Genomic DNA, 16,463 nt, shown 5'->3' on the forward strand with positions numbered 1-16,463 from the left:
TTTTTCAATATCCAATATTGGTTGCAGATTGTAGGCTGACGCAGGGGTGGTCCTGATGACAAGGGATATCCTTTCTGGTTTTTTACATTGGTGTCTATACTTTTCTTTTGTTTGGCAGTCATGATTTGTTCCTATCTTATGGACTTCTGTTTTTGTTCCAAGCCTTGGACTTTTATCCATAATGCCTCACATTAAAGTTATATTGGTTTTTAATGTATTCCGACACAAATTTATTTTATTTGTTTGAATGGGTCTAATTTGTTCACATTTAAAAAATAATGGAAATATATTGGTTTTTAATGTATTTCAACTAAAGTTATTTTATATGTTTGAATGGTTCTAATTTGTTATGAAAAGTATCTTTAAGACAAGAGAGCTATTATTTGCTGTGGATATTAGTATGCACTTACTTAATTGCTTTAGTATGAAAATAGGAAGCATAATAATGTCATAATAATAGAAAACAGGAAGCATAATAATGCCTTAAATGCCTGCAATTTTTGTGAAACATATTGATGGTAAGAGTCTCAAGGAAGTACTGGGACGATGATCAATTTAATATGCCAGTAAATCAAGATGCAGGAGTGATCCGCTAGAAGTTGTACATAGATAATTAAAAAATGTTGGTCCACAATAAGTTGTTTGTTAAAATCCCTAGCAGGGAGAAATTTCATTAAATAGCTTTAAGACTACATTTTGAATGTCTGTGGTCATCAGCAACTTGCAAGGACTTGTGCCCACCATAATGTATCCAAGCTATAGGCTAAGTGACGTGTTCAGCTATTTACTTGTTTGTGTCTTGTCTTGTTTGTTCACAAGTGTTGAGATGATGTTGATTCTGGTTCGTTGTTTCTTATTCTGGTTTCCTTCATGAGTGGTTTGAGTTGCTGAATGTTAGTGATTCTGATCTTGAGACTTCTTTTGGTTTATTATTGACTTGTCTTTCACTTTTGTCTCAGAGGTGTGATGTCAGTATCTAATGCCATCCTGATCCAAGATGGATCAAGGGTCGATACAGCAAGGCCTGGGAGCCTGCTTCCTGCTCCTCCTTTACACAGAGTACCTGCTAAATGTGGGAAAAGAGAAGTTTCTCTGGAGATTTATGGTCGCATAAATGCTAATAGTACACCAGGTACTCTGCCCAGCGGCACATTGACTTGCCCACTACAAAGTCCACCAGCATTAGGTTCCTTGGATGCCATTTGGACTCGAAGCAAATGTTCTTCACAAGATTTGTGCAGAGCCAATCCACGTAACCCTGCTTCTGGGAAGAACTCATCCAATAATTCAACATCAGCTGATTATGCATCTTTGCGGGAAAGGACTAGCCCAGAGAGGTCTCCTTTTCAGAGTCCAAAGGGAAGCCCCCTTCCAAGTCCGAAGGTAAGCCCTCTTCCAAGTCCAAAGGGAAGCCCCCTTCCAAGTCCGAAGGTAAGCCCTCTTCCAAGCCCTAGCTTGAAGAGCAAAATGTCGTCCCCACAGCATTCTCCATCAAGTGCAAGGAGTCATGATGACTCACGGCATGCACATCCACTGCCCTTACCTCCAGCATCAAGTTCAGTGAGTCCAAAATCTGTCCCTGTGTCTCCTCGCCCAAGTCATTCACGTGGCCCTGATTTGGAAGCTTCATCAACAAACTGGTCTGGAAACTCTAGTAGAGCGGATTCACCACTGTTGTCAGAACGATGGTCTCGAAGCCCATGTAGAGCTGAGCCAAGTGCATCAACTTGTGGAAAGTGGATAAAGGGAAAATTGCTTGGAAGTGGATCATTTGGCAAAGTTTACAGGGGGCATCACAGGTACGAAATGTTTGATGTTCTGGCTACTGCTCTAAATTTTTAAAGATGGACCTTGTTGTTTGACATGCGATAATATTCTGCCTTTGGACTTTTCTCTCAGTGAGACTGGAGATATGTGCGCGATCAAGGAAGTTGAAATCATCTGTGATGATCCCAAATCAAAGGAATGTGCCAAGCAACTTGCACAGGTTTCTAACTCTAGGGCAGACCTGCATTGCACTTGCTCAGTAAAATATGTGCTTATGTTCCATCACTTGCTTCTCTTTTGATTGTTATGCTTGCTTTATTTGATCAATGAAAATCTCTCAGTTAATATCTTGTCAGAATCACTTCATGTAAGGGGTTGTTTCTCCTGAAACGAAGGGTAGGGTAAACTGTGGGTTTATTGATCAAAGATGGTCTATAAATAGCCCTTTCTATAAAGGTGCTCTCTTCATGGGATTCTAATCGTTCGCCTGCTAGAACTGATCTCAAAAATTGTTTTCCAAGGAATGGATCCACAAGCTTTTGTGGGCAGATCAGCAGCTTAGCAAAGGTTTGAACCTGGAAGCACAAACTATTTGCAGCTTCTCATGTTGCAGACCTTGGATAGCACACTTTTGTGCTACCTGCAGAATGTCTGCCAGTAAAGTAAGCTTTCTTCTTAGAAATCCATATTGTGTTGTGAATCACATCATTCTGGGGAAAATGGTCAGGTAACTATGAAGAAGGTGAAACTCTCAATCAATGAAGGTCAGAACCTATGATCCACAAAATAGCTAAGGTGTGAAAACCATGGGTTTGCTAGCACGTGGCCTAATCGTCCATTATGTTCCCAACTGATAAAATCTGGGTCAATTCTAATTTGAGTCTGGGAGCCACAGTTCTTGAATACTTTCGGTCCATGGCTAATCATTTGGATTGTAGAGCAAAAATAATATTTTTTAGTTTTCAGGTTATATTCGTAACCCTGTTTTAGCAAAAAAGAAGAAGCTGGGCCTGAGGTTTGTGAGAGTGGAATCGGCTTTGTCAAGGAATTTGTTTGGTTAAGTGGGAGCTAGCAAAATATTTCCTTTGAACATTGCATACGAATAGTTGTGTGTATAGACCATGTGGTATTTATGTTATAGATGAGATGGGGAATAGCTCTTTCTGAATTCTTGATGGTTATCATGGAAATTTACCTTAGATGGCTAGGTGAACTCAAGGACTCAGTGGATATCGATGGAGTTAAACAGATACCGTGAGTGGCATAAACCATGTGCTGCATAAACTTTTACATCTGCCAAGGGGCTCTTGACATGCTACCATGTAGGTCTAAACTTTGATAAGGAAATGCCCTCCCAAATTTTGGATTATTCTGCTGCCATATGGTATAAGATTGAGCACACCAACTCTTTTCAATTATAGTGGTCTTATTGTATATATTCCTAAAAATAGTATCACTATGGCCTAATAAATGACTTGATTTTAACTCCATTGACTCTAAAAGACAAGCTTTTCCCTCTGGAAGAAAGTTACTCATGTATGTGTGTGTGTGTGTTAGAGAGAGAGAGAGAGAGAGAGATATGGGTATGCCCAGGGAGATCTTCCTCCGGCCCAGTTAGAAGCTTTCTTTCTCTGTTTTAAGTTCTTGAGTAGAAGTTCCTCCTCTTTGGAGCAGCTTTGAATGTTTATTTTCTCTTAATGATATACTACATTTTACAAAAAAAAAGTGTGTCTGCATGTACACATAAACGGACACACACAAACAGATAATGTCTAGGATTTGGATGATTAACAGGGGGACTAATGACCTATTTATGGTGTGCACAGGAAATTGCTTTGTTGAGCATTCTGCGACATCCCAATATCCTGCACTACAAAGGGAGTGAATGGGTACATAAAGCATCACATTTTGTCATCCAATGCATTAGTATATTTGGGATTTTACTATGTGTGTGTGTGGTTTGCACATGGTGGGGAGAAGAATTTTTTAAAATGCTCTTTGTTCACAACTCAGAATGCTAAAGTGGTCCAGCTAGAACCTTGCATAGATGACATGGAAAAGAAACGGAAAAGGAATGAAAAGATCTTCTTCACAACCTCAGCAATTACTGCCTGCTTGCCAGGTCCCTCTAGAACGAGAGACTGTCAGAGATGTGAAGTGAAGGAACTGCTGTTGGCGGCGTTGTTGGCTGGCTGCTAGCGGTGCAGCTAGCTACGTTGCTAGGTGCAGCTGAAGGCGAAAAGGGCAGGCGGAGGGAGTGACGGACAGGAGCGATGTAGAAGACTCTTAGTGTTTTGGAGCAACTCTAACACATCCTCCACCTAAATGGCATTGGAAGCAAGTCCAGGAGGACACGCGGCTACCGGTTTTCACGTAGATTGTTGAAGCCTTCTTGCACCACCCCATAAATTTATCAAGTGGGTGGCATAAGTCTCAGGCTAAGTAACAAAGGTAAATGTCCAAGAGGAAATTGGAGCCCACGTTTGAGCCGAAAGAGGTTGGTTCTAGTCTCCATATAATCTAGATACCATGCCTTGTGACAGCAATAGCTATGTTCGCTACTCAAAGAGATATACCATAAAACCATTCCTTAAAAAATGAATGAGACCTTTCTTGATCCAAGCATTACAAACCCATCCTTCCAAAAAATGTAACGGGGGGACCGAGCAAGTTTCCCACGAATCCCTTTTGTGTTTTTTTGAGAAAATTAGTGTTAACTCTAACAAAGGAGAAACCTTTGCCAAGTCATCGAGCCTCATATGCATGTCCTAGAATCTACATAGCCGAATTCGGCAACACCCTTGTTACTTGGTCCTAGCAATGTTTTTCTTACCGCTGAACCAGATGTGTGAGATGGAAAGGAGGGACTTACCCTGGTTGGATCTTACTTTTATGGGCCCCTCATCCTCCTTGGAGAGTTGTGGCATAAGTAGAATTTTCAGGCATGTTATGCAAAGAGGATTTCCTATTAGGGTCTCCTCTGTTCTTAGACATTATGATCTTCCTTTCTCTTTTGTCGCCATCTCTAGCAATGGTATACTTCTAGTCTATCTTATGCTAAAAAGAAACTTTGCCTTCTCCAAGGGTGAGGGGTGTTGCAGAGATGCTTTGGCCAATGGTGAATGTAGAGGCGAGAAATTTCACAAATGATCCACATTCATGCATGAATTCAATGTGTGTAATTCAGATTTCAAATAAAGAGATGAAAGGATGGTTTATCCTTGGCAAAGGAGATAATTAAGAAGTCATGTGCAAGAGGTTGTAGATAGGGCAATTAGGATGCCCTATCAATTAGATTGTTTTTTGCTTAGACTGCTTATTCAGAGAGGACTAAAAATAATCGTATAAGGATGCCCTATCAATTAGATTGTTTTTTGCTTAGACTGCTTGTTTGGAGAGGACTAAAAATAATCATATAGTCTTCATAAGCAACTGTAACTTGAATGAAGAGAATGTGGACTACTTTTTTATTAGCCTTCTCCTATAGTGCTAGCCTTTGTCATGGATGAGTCTACTCTTCACTTCGTTAGTGCTGATAGAAACTCAAGACGAAGACCTCAGCATACATGGATGCTCAAGTATGCGTGGGTGTGGATTTGTATGTATGAGAGCATATGTGTATACTATAGTCTATACCTACCGTTGGGAACTAATGCCATTAGTTGGGATGTCATGGTAGCTAGTCCCTGCTGCGCTTGATGTAGTTTATGGTTTTCAACCTTGTGAGTGACTGTCATGAGATTGAAACTGCACTATGTATTGTAATTTTAGAGGATGAGTTTTTGCATGTTTCTAGATTCACAAGGTATACGTGCATTTACAAGCTACATATCAATACCCAATGCAAGAGACCTTGTACCTAACTTGGGTATTGCACTCACCTAGGTGTAATGGATCCTAGCTGGCATGTCTGCCAGACGATTCTCACCTTGCAGAGTCAACTTTCAACTCCTATGGTTTCTATGCACTCTTCTTTTCAGCCAGAGCCTTACGCATGGACTAAGGAGTATTTAAATGGCATACATATTTCAGCATGCATCAGTTGAATTGAGGGCCTTCTCTAAAGTCAGCATCTCCAAGCTAGTGTTGCCTAGCAGTCTTTTGCTTTATTTTATTCAAACGAATATGTGAGACATTTCGGACTCCTTTTTCTCGCATGTGGCTTTCGCCCAGCCTGGATTGATTCTAGACCTTGGTATTTTTAATGCCTGAAATCTGCCCCTGGAATTTTCTCTTGACCACTACGAGAGATCCCTGGAAAATGTCTCTTGCCATATCGGGTACTTGAGCTATCTGCGAAGCATGATGCAATGAAAACCAATTGCTAGGCATGTTTGCGATACATGAGTCAGAAATTGGACATTGAGAGGTGATCCAAGTAGAGCGAGCGAAAGAATCCTTGTAATGGAAGATAGTCGCTCCTTTGTCTTGTTGGCTCCGAAGGGGATGGTCCTCCAACACCATGGTGCGACCGAGTAAAACTATGCTTCGGCCTTGGGCTTAAGCGGGAGCTCTAAACCGGTGACTTTACTGTGGCCATATCGTTGCAAGGGGATGGCTACATGAGACGCTTATACATGTTGATGTTACAGAAGGTTCCGCGTACAACAAACTTGGAAAATTTGCCAGTTCCGTGACATATCCTTCCTTGGCAATCGCCCCCACAATTGCCATATTGCGCCACACAACTGCAAAAACTCCGAATTGCATTATGTATCTCCTGTCACACCATAAAGAGGCATGGATGATAGGGGTCCCCAAGAGGGAATGCGGGCATCCTCACTTGCCTCTACAAAAGAGGAAAGAAGAGAGTAGAAATCTTAGAAGATCAAAGATTTTTATGGACATACCAATTTTCTGAATTGCTATGTAGAAAGAGGAAATGGATGAATGGACAATGTTAATTTATTTTTTTAAAATTTCAAAGTTTAAAAGTGAGTTGGAATTTTCTTCTGTGAGGATTATAATCATGCTTGATTAAGTTTGTGTTGGGATAGATTTTCTCTTTAGTAGATATTTCAGGCTCATGTTGTTGTGTCTTGATGTCTTGGCATGTATAGGTTGGTGATTCTTTATACATATATCTTGAACTTGTTTCTGGAGGCTCAATTTATAGATTACTTCAAGAGTTCAACAAATTTGCAGAGCCTGTCATCCGTCGCTATACCAGACAAATTCTTCAAGGATTGCAATATCTACACAGCAAGAACACAGTTCATAGGTAAAACATTTAGCATTACAGCTCTAAGATATTGCATGAGAATCTAAGTTTGCTATGCAACGATCTAAGGGAGAGAAGAGGGGGAATCATTCATGAGACTTTTATAAATGTACCATTGCTGTATCAATACGACAAAAAAACTTTGATAATGATTTGTTACAATTTGCAAACACAAATTTGTGGTAGATCTATGAGTTCATGTTAATGTATGGATGTGTGTTGAATTTGTTTTAATTGGAGTGACTAATTATTAGGTCCTCTACTCTTGGATTTACTGATAGCCGGCTATAAAGTCGAGACATCACAATACATGTGGTGCGGACTTCAGGCTCACCACCCAATCATAAAGCCAATCCAAGGTCACCCCTGAGCTGGGGTATTTGTGGTCAGAATAGCTAGAGAAGCCTTGCCATCCAATACCACCGAGGCACACCTGTCAAGTGACATGCATCCACAATCATGGGGGTACAAAGTCTGTGAGGTTATTGATAATGCCTAGTTTATATAGCCTCATCTCCTTTTCATAATTAGCCAAACTAACCATAACTGACCTCCGTAGTGACGTTTATTCAATACCTAACCCATCTTAGGTATACATGAACCCCTAGTTAGTTAAGCTAATCCCAGTTAGCTAGGGATATCTCAATAATTAAGGACTAAAGCATGTAGAGGCCAGCTCTAAGGTATTAATGTTTAGATGTCTAGCTTTGCAACATATTTCTAAAGGAAGAAGACGGATTGTTTGTGAGTTTTTTGATAGGTCTTTTGTAAAACAAATGTATTAACTTCTATAGCTGCTCTTTAGCTTAGATTCTCATTATATTGTACCTCTTATGTGCAACTGTGGTACTTTAGTTTAAGGTTTTGCTATTTTTGTTATCTAGCAATGCACATAGCTGCTCTCTAGGTTCCAAGTGTGATATGTGCCCTTCGTGATTGCTAGGCCTTATACTTAATTCCCCCCCTCTTCCGCTCCCCTTCCTTCATCACCTTTGTCATATCATGAATCTTTATGATTAATTAAGAAGGCAATGGATTGTTGATTTTTTTTTTTCTAGAAATATTAAGCATGAAAAAAACCCGCGAGAGCAAGCTCAAAGCGGAAATACAACATGCAAAGCATGAAATAATGCTTCAAAAAGTGGCCAAAACACAACTCCTCAAAATGAGGAAGGAAAAATCCAAGGCTGAGGCTGAAAATGCCACAAGAACCTTGTAGAGGACTCTAAAAAGAAAGGGGGGCCTCTCCATTCCCTAAGGAACGTAGCCCTCCTAGCAGAGGCCGCTCTAGAAGATTCTTGCATGCTCATCCAAATGGCCATTAACGTATGTATATTATCAGTCCAGACAGTGGCCAAAGTATGAGAGGGGTGGACGTGAGAATGGTTTAGGGCCTCTGTGCATCTGGCTCTGCATATATGCCATGCAGAAATGCTAGCCAAAATCTCCCAAGAGGAATCCACAAAAGTGTGTACCGCTTTGAAAGGTAAGGCTGGTACATCCTCGTGGGGACATGACTCTACTAAGTGATGCTCAATCGAGAGAGTAGAAGTAGAGTCATGCCTCTTGCAAAATACCTGAGGGTCTGGGAGGGAAAGCCATGCAACTGAACCCCAGCTCATGAAGAAAGGGTGTTGGGCAAAGGTGCTGAAAATCCCTAGCAATCCCTTTCTAGATACTCCTCGCCTATTTGCAGTCCCGTAAACAATGCTGAACTGATTTCACCGCAGAGTGGCAATGAGGACACGTAGAGTCCGCCCCAAATCTGGACCTCCACAAATTAATTGCAATCCCACCATGAATAGAAAGCCAAAGGAATAGAGTGATTTTCCTATTCATATGGTATTTGTAGAGTCTCCTCCGAAAGCTGCAAGCCAGCAGAATTTAGAAATCTGAACATTCTCCAAATGAGGAGCTCTGGAATGTCTCCAGCCTTTGCAACTAATCTGAAACCGCCTGGCATTATGTATCATGTAATGAAAGAAGGAGAGGCTCTTCTCTCAATGCCCTTCATCAATCCATTCGCACTCTCTTGGGTCCCACTACAAGTATTTTATTGGGGCCCCACTGTAGAGCCACAATCTCCATGAACCCAAGGCCAAAAGAAGTGGATCAAGGTCTAGGTACCATTGAGAATCTGAGCCATGCTCTACAAAACCAATGACCCTGATAGGTTGGAAAGCTATCCCCAAAAGAACATCGTCTGAAGATCTGCCTCCCATCTAGACATAAGACCAAGGCATCCACGTGTGATCGTGGCAAAGCAATAACATGAAGTGGAATGCCTAAACCCGAGAAGGCTCCCATCCAAGTGGAACAAGAAATAGGCATATTCATTCGTCTCAATCCAATCCACTGGAATGGCTGGATCAATATGTTGGATCCTTCCTGCACTTCCTCTGAGATGACTTACAATTTGCAGTTTATGATCCTCCGGAAGCGGAAAGATTTCTAGGATCCTAGAGTCTCTCTCCCATCTCGACCACTGCATATAGTGTGACTGGCCTAGCGGTCTGTCATGCTCATCAAGAATTCTATCATTTCACATGACAGGTTGCCTATTAATCTCTTCTAGAGAAACTGTGGAATTCTCTGAAGAGTATTTTTGAAGCTGCTCCAAGCTTTCAGAATGGCCGCCATAAGAGGAGAGGAAGGAGACCTGAGGGGGGCTGAAGTAAAAATCCACTTGGTGCTACCCATCCAGTCTCCGCCTAAAGGAGTACAAGTTTGTATGCTTTGAATGGAAAAATCCTTCCAAGGCTCTTGCCGAGAGAGAAGTCCCCTTACCACAAACGTGCAAAGTAAAGCCCTGCACTACAAATCTAGGTCTATGATATTGAGACCTCCTCCTTTTGGGGAAGGATCAACGTCTCCCAAGCCACTTGGCCACAATATTTGTGTTGCCATTTAGCCAATTCCACAAAAAATTTCTTATAGGTCTCTTGAGATGAGAGATGCAATCCTTAGAGCTGGACCAACAAGAGCAAACATACCATGCCATGGCCAGCAAAACCTGGTTAACAACCACCACCCTGGAAGCCAGGTCCAATTTGGCTGAACTCCACGAAAGGAGTTTTCTCCTGATACTCTCCAACATTGGAGCAAACTGATGTGAAGAAGAGATACCCATACGACCTGGCATCCTAGATATCTGATGGGAACACCCTTCTGGAAATTCAAAATCACACCCCTTATTCTGGAGTTTCCTCATCGCTGATCCAAAAGCCATTGGATTTGTTCCAATTAATGTTTGCACCAGCTGCAGTACAAAACAAATCCAAGGATGCCTTGAAAGAAATGAGCGTTTGAGGAGTGGCATCCCAAAAAACAGCAATGTCATCTGCCAACTCATAGTCTATCAATTCCTCGTTATGTCTCAGGGGGAGTTTCAGCTTGTGATCTAAGATAGCTTCAGCCACAAAGAGAAAAAGAAAAGGGGTAAGAGGTCCTCCTCTAATCCATGCATTTGAGAATCCAAAATGATGAAGGGTGCCCTCTAGGAAATCCCAATCTACTCTGTCATAGGCTTTCTCGAAATCCAAAAGTAGAATGGCTAACTTCTGTCAACTTTGCATAGCCCAATCTGAAGCTTCCCAAATTGTAGAAAATGCTCCTTCCAGCCTGTCTGCATGTCATGGATGAGGTCTGGAAGATAGGGCTGCAACCGCAAGCTAACTTCTTTGACCTTAATTTTATATAAGGTGCCCAAGAGGGTGATTAGTCTCTACTGTGACACTCGATTTCTACATCCGCCTTTTGGAATGAGATGGATGAGACCCTTTGTGCGTGATCCAGGCACAGTAACAGAGTCCTAAACACCTTGCAGGGCTGAGGTAATGTGATCCCCACTCTCATCCCAACAAACAATAAAGAAAGCTGAGGAAAGCCCATCTGAACCCAGACACTTGCCCTTGTGGAGAGCAATTAAAGTGGTCCTGAATTCCATATTGGTGAAAGGCGAATCTAGCGAGATCCTCATATCTTGTTTCACCAATAGCGGAATATGCTGCCAAATCTGAACCCTGGCATCATCTCTGACTGGTGTGCTAGGATCCATTGCGAGAAGGGAGGCATAAAAATATGTAATGGCTTGTGATCAGTCTGCAAGACCCCGTATCAGTCAATCAGCTGAGTGACACTCTCTCTGCTATGTCTTGGGCCATGAGTAGAGGAAAAATGCTTATTGACTCTACCACCCATATGAGTCTAAAAGGACTCTCATGCATGAAAGAATACTTCTCTCTGATCAAGCAATGTCTGCTAAAGAGCCCTTGCTGTCTACAGCAGGGCGCTCCTGAACCCACGTATCTCTAGGCCATTTTTGATCTTTCCTTTGAAGGGCTACCAATTGGTGACGGGGGCCAAGTTTCTATCTAAGAATCTCTTGTCTTATGGTATTAGCGACCGAATGATAGAAGTCACTAATATCAAAGAGGGCTACTGCCACATGTGAAGGGGATGACACTGCGCCCTACATATGAGAAGCCCAAATCTGTAAAACTGCCTCAGTGAGGTCCTCCTCTGCATATAAGGCATCTGGAATCTTGAGGTTGGCAAAGCAACCTCTCCTATGCGGCTTAGAAATTATTAACACCACTAGAAAGTGGTCTGAGGTAGAGACCTCGGGAGCAATGCATGTTGAACCACCTCTATCCAAAGCCCAATCATCAACATAGAATCTATCAATGCGTGCATGAACGGGCATATGGGGCTCTTGTTCGACCATGAGAACTAGAGTGACTGTGACAGAGTGTGAAAGGCATCATCCAACCAAACATCTCTGCCACCAAACTGAAACAGAAAGGCATTCCAAGCTGCTCTCTCCAAGGAGTGGATATCTCTTCTCTACCCCCCTTCTTATCAGAAGGCAACTCCACCATGTTGAAGTCACTCCTTATGACACAAGAATCTACAATGGGAGTCCAAGAAAGAAGTTCCTTCCATAGAAGGACACGGTCCCCTCAATTATTAGTGGCGTAAAGGTTGAGAAAACCAACCTTATGTCCCTCAATCAAAAGAATGACCCCTCAATGGGGGAAGACCTCCTACTCGAGAAGCGAGGGAGAGAAGCAAGCGGAGGAAAATCCACGGGTGAGAGAACCCGTCCACCTGAGGAGGAAGCCAATATAGGATCAAAAGGAATACTTTGCCAGGGCCGAAAGGAATTCCCAGTGAGAAGGGGGTCGAAAAAATCTTCCTATAGCCCAGTTGCAAGAAGCCAGCTCTGAGCAAGATGCTCATAGCCTATGGAATATCAAAGACTACTTGGAAAACCTCTTCTCGACAAGGGAACATCTTTAAGTTGAAGGGCGAGGCTGGTAGGTAAAGCCGCAAGCACCCAATCTCCAGCCTATAACCTAGAAGGATGAGATCCACAGATGCGTGCAAAAAGTGTGGTAGAGCTCTCAAGCTCTACGCCTTTCCTCAGCTACTGCAACTCGTCTTTTGAAAAGGTGACGGTTCTTGCGGCTGGTGGAAGCGATCGAGGATTGGCTAAATGGGAGTCCATTCATCAATCGAGGATGGAACGGCCGATTCAAACACCTAGAAGCTCCGTCCGACGAATTCCAGCTCTGCGGGAGAACTAATGAGAAGGAAATATTTTTTTTTAAAAAAAAAATCTTGGAGGAGGGAGGAAGAGGAGAGGGGGAGGGTAGGGGTGGGGAAGGGGAGGGAGGAGGAGGAGGGAAGGAGGAGGAGAGGAGGAGGGGAGGAGGAGGAGCGGAGAAGGAGAAGAGGAGGAGCAGCAAGGGGGGGCAGGCAGCCCCTGGGGAGGGGAACAAGAGACCACGGGGAGGTGGAGAACCCGAGGGAGGGGGAAGGCAAGATGGGGGGGGGCCAGAGGCTGCCACGAGGGAGAGAGGAGAGCAGCTGGATTCAGCTCAAGAAAAGGGACAGTAGGGGTGGGGAAGGGGAGAGAGGAGGAGGGGGGAAGGAGGAGGAGAGGAGGAGCGGAGGAGGAGGAGCGGAGAAGGAGAAGAGGAGGAGCAGGGAGGGGGGGCAGGCAGCCCCTGGGGAGGGGAACAAGAGACCACGGGGAGGTGGAGAACCCGAGGGAGGGGGAAGGGAAGCTAGGGGGGGGGGCAGAGGCTGCCATGAGGGAGAGAGGAGAGCAGCTGGATTCAGCTCAAGAAAAGGGACATTTCTAGGAGAAAAGGGCATGACTTCACAGTATGTGGAGGATGAGGTCAAGCCATCAAAGAACTTTGTGCTTCTTTACTAAAGATGTAGTTCAGGCCATCAAACTCTATGATGAGACCATGAACAATAGTTTTTTTTTTGCATTGAATGCTATGGTGCATCTACTAACAGTCTTCATTTTGTAGATAAGTCTTAAAGTCATGACTTAGTTCGGTAGATATGTGTCATCCTCTGAAAGGGTTTGCTCGTTGTCTATTATTTGTGTGTATAATGGAAGGTTCTGCATCAATTATTGCTCTCAATGCAATGCTACCTACTTCTTTGTTGTATTAAACTCTTGGAGCAAAAGTTACTTCATTTGTTAGTGGGTCAGCAAGAAGATTCCCAAGTGTAGGTTATCAAGGGTATGATGTGGGCTGACGCACATGAAAAGTGGTCACGCGAGTTGGTAGGAGATAATCAGGCACTCTAGAGAATCCCGTAAGCTTTTGCTGGACAAGATTGTGGTTTTGAGCCATACCATGCAAGAAATGGTGAAAAGTAGATAGAGGAACGAGCATTCTAAAAAGTGATGAATTCCAATTGGTTTGGAGGAAATGGAGGAAAAAGAGAGGGGATGAAGCTGGATGTAGCGAGCAACCCAAAGTTTCAACCTATTCTTGGAACACAGTTTTCCACTTTTTAGATGGTTGTTTCCTTGCATAACTTTCACCATTCCTTGTGTAGCTCAAAAGAATGATTTTACTCTGTGCAGGCATCCACTAAGCACTTTCTTGAATTTGTGATTTGAGCTAGGACTAGTGACCAACCTAGCTTTTCACAAAACAAATTTTACTATTTTTTGGAATGCAATTGCTGATGATAGCGAGAAGTTGGTGCATAAGTCAAACTAACCTCAATGTTCTCTTTGGTTTATGTTGCTGCTTTCACTTAATATGATTATGCAAGGGGTCAATGGTTATTTGGCTTTTATTTGTCAGTGCCACTTTGTTGAGCTTTCAAAACAATTGGTTTCCCTCCTTCTTTGGCCCAGAGCATTTGCATCTTAGTATTGTGTTTTGTCTAGTGTGTGGTGCTATAAGATTTGTTGAAAGGTTATGTAAATAGCTATTTTAGTCTCATGCCATCTATACTCTTTGCTCTTTTGTGTACTAGTTATCTCATGCAATTCTTGTGGGGGCGTAGATGGAAATGTTCTTTCCAAATCCCTATCAATGGGTTTTGCCTATTCGCTAACATTACCCAAGGTTGCCCCTGAAAATATAAAATGATTTAGTTCTATCTTGGTGGAGCTGTCATTGAAATGCCACCATGTCTAAATGAGGCATGTAAACAAGGGATATAAATGTTCAATTCTACCACATTCTTCGTGGGGTTTACCTCTTGAACAAAATGAGCAGTAGCTTTGCGGCTGTTTGCTTGGTAGGCGTGTTATGTGGTCAGTAGAATCTACGGTAATTTATCATTATAGCCCTGATATTTGCAATCCCTTGTGGAAGCACCATTGGTCTTTGCTAATCCATTTTCGTATGTGATTGTTATAGGATAAATTAATACCTTTAAATGGCAACCCATGCTCTTATTGTAGGAGGCATAACGATATCTAAACTCCCAAGTATGTAAGTTTTTTGGCCTAGTTGTATGTTATGTGCCATCATAGTTTTTTGGCCTAGTTGTATGTTATGTGCCATGATGGCTATTTGTTTGCTTCAGGGAGGTGCCTAAAGGTTTTGGGAGCAAACATTAGAGAGGGACTAGCAATGTCATTCTAGCAATAAGCAAGAAGTAGATCTCCCTTGACACCCTAATCACCCATTAGAATTCTATGATATAATGGAATTTTATTGTGGAATTGAGGAGTCCACTACCTTGTTATAAGTCCTTATAAATTGGAACCCAAATATGGTGCCTTTGAGGACGAGCGCAATTTCTCTCTAATAAGTTTGACTAGAACCTAGAAAGATGATGCTCATGTCTTGTTGCTGTTCTTTGGCCATAGTATCAACTTCCAAAGGTTTGAGGATATTGTCCATTTTGCATCTCCTAACAAGAACTTGCATGCATGCCTTTTTTGAATGAAGGAGCGGAGCCATATCTCTATAGCTGTCAATTTCAATTAATAAGATCTTCTTTTGGAAAGGGTTAGTAGGTTGTGCAAAGGAGGTTGGATGAACTAGATTAACGACAATTGCAAGGGTTTTTTGTGTGTGTGTGTGGTACGTTTTCCATTTTCTCATCATCGTTAGCTTTAAATTAAAGGTTTATGAATGGGTTAAGGAGCAAGAGGTTGACTCATTATATGTAGTTGCTTAGTCCTTAGTGGCTAAACATGATTGGATGGGGAAAAGAGAATCCTTATTGAAATTGTAGGTTACATTTGTTGTTTGTAGGGATATCAAATGTGCGAACATCCTTGTCGATCAAGATGGGATAGTCAAGTTGGCAGATTTTGGCATGGCAAAGCTGGTAATGCAAATTTGAAGCTAAAATTGGTATCATGTTGATTGAATCGTTAGATTTTCTTTATGGGAGTATTTTAAATCAATAATATGTTAACCAATAATAATATAGAGTGGATTGGTAAATGGTGTGCACAAGTGTGGTCGCTCTATACCCTGTGTGCGCATATACCTACATGGGTCTTGGGTCTTGTGGATGGGGAGGGGGCCGGGGGATATGCAGGTTTGTGCATTATGTGTGAGTATGTACGGTGTGCCCATGTGTATGTGTATGCATGTGCTTGTATTATGCATGATGCAGGTTTGGAAATTTTGTTGTATGACATACTTTCGTAGATTCTTAGGTGGATAAAGATGAGAAGCTATGCATAGAGCTGCAGATTGTAACTGACCATGTGTTTATTCTTTCTCTTCCATAGATCATAATACGTCTCTTGTGGGCATATAATAGGATCATATCATATGCTATCAACGTGCACACCTCTCTCTCTCTCTCTCTCTCTCTCTCTCTCCTGCATGACAATAAGCCCTTTGGAGACAGCCAAGAAATACATCCATGAGAAGTTTGGGGTGGAATGAACTCACATTGAAAATGCATGGAGCGTAGAAAAGGATGATGCACGGGAAAAGCCATTGACCATCAAATTTAAATATGCCAAGGCAAGAGAAGACGTTATCATGACGACGGTAAGCATGAGAAGGACCCCACTCTTCATCAATGAAGATCTTACATTTATGCAAATTGAGCAACGGAAAGAGGGCATTAAGAGGGTGATGGAGGCAAGGGAGAAGGGCAAAGGAACAATGTGTATGGATGACAGGCATCATTAAGGAATGGTGACCCCCATTAGGGAATCACTAGTGCTTTATCCTTT

The 16,463-nt window shown here is 42.3% G+C and overlaps 1 protein-coding gene across 2 annotated transcripts in view; it reads left to right on the forward strand.

Annotated features, from left to right (window-relative positions):
- The window catches only part of LOC147905112 (uncharacterized), an 87,287-nt gene that overhangs the window by 21,795 nt on the left and 49,029 nt on the right, over positions 1-16,463 (forward strand). For both annotated transcript variants that reach the window (XM_087390220.1, XM_087390224.1), the window contains exons 3-7: positions 960-1,799; positions 1,900-1,987; positions 3,594-3,656; positions 6,828-6,988; positions 15,520-15,595. In XM_087390220.1, coding sequence (XP_087246346.1) covers positions 960-1,799; positions 1,900-1,987; positions 3,594-3,656; positions 6,828-6,988; positions 15,520-15,595 — 1,228 coding nt within the window. The remainder of the gene's footprint in view (positions 1-959; positions 1,800-1,899; positions 1,988-3,593; positions 3,657-6,827; positions 6,989-15,519; positions 15,596-16,463) is intronic.

The sequence above is a fragment of the Dipteris shenzhenensis genome, chromosome 2, assembly GCF_047967505.1.
Source record: "Dipteris shenzhenensis isolate YYH24624 ecotype China chromosome 2, Dip_SZ_1.0, whole genome shotgun sequence".
Lineage (NCBI taxonomy): Eukaryota > Viridiplantae > Streptophyta > Polypodiopsida > Gleicheniales > Dipteridaceae > Dipteris > Dipteris shenzhenensis.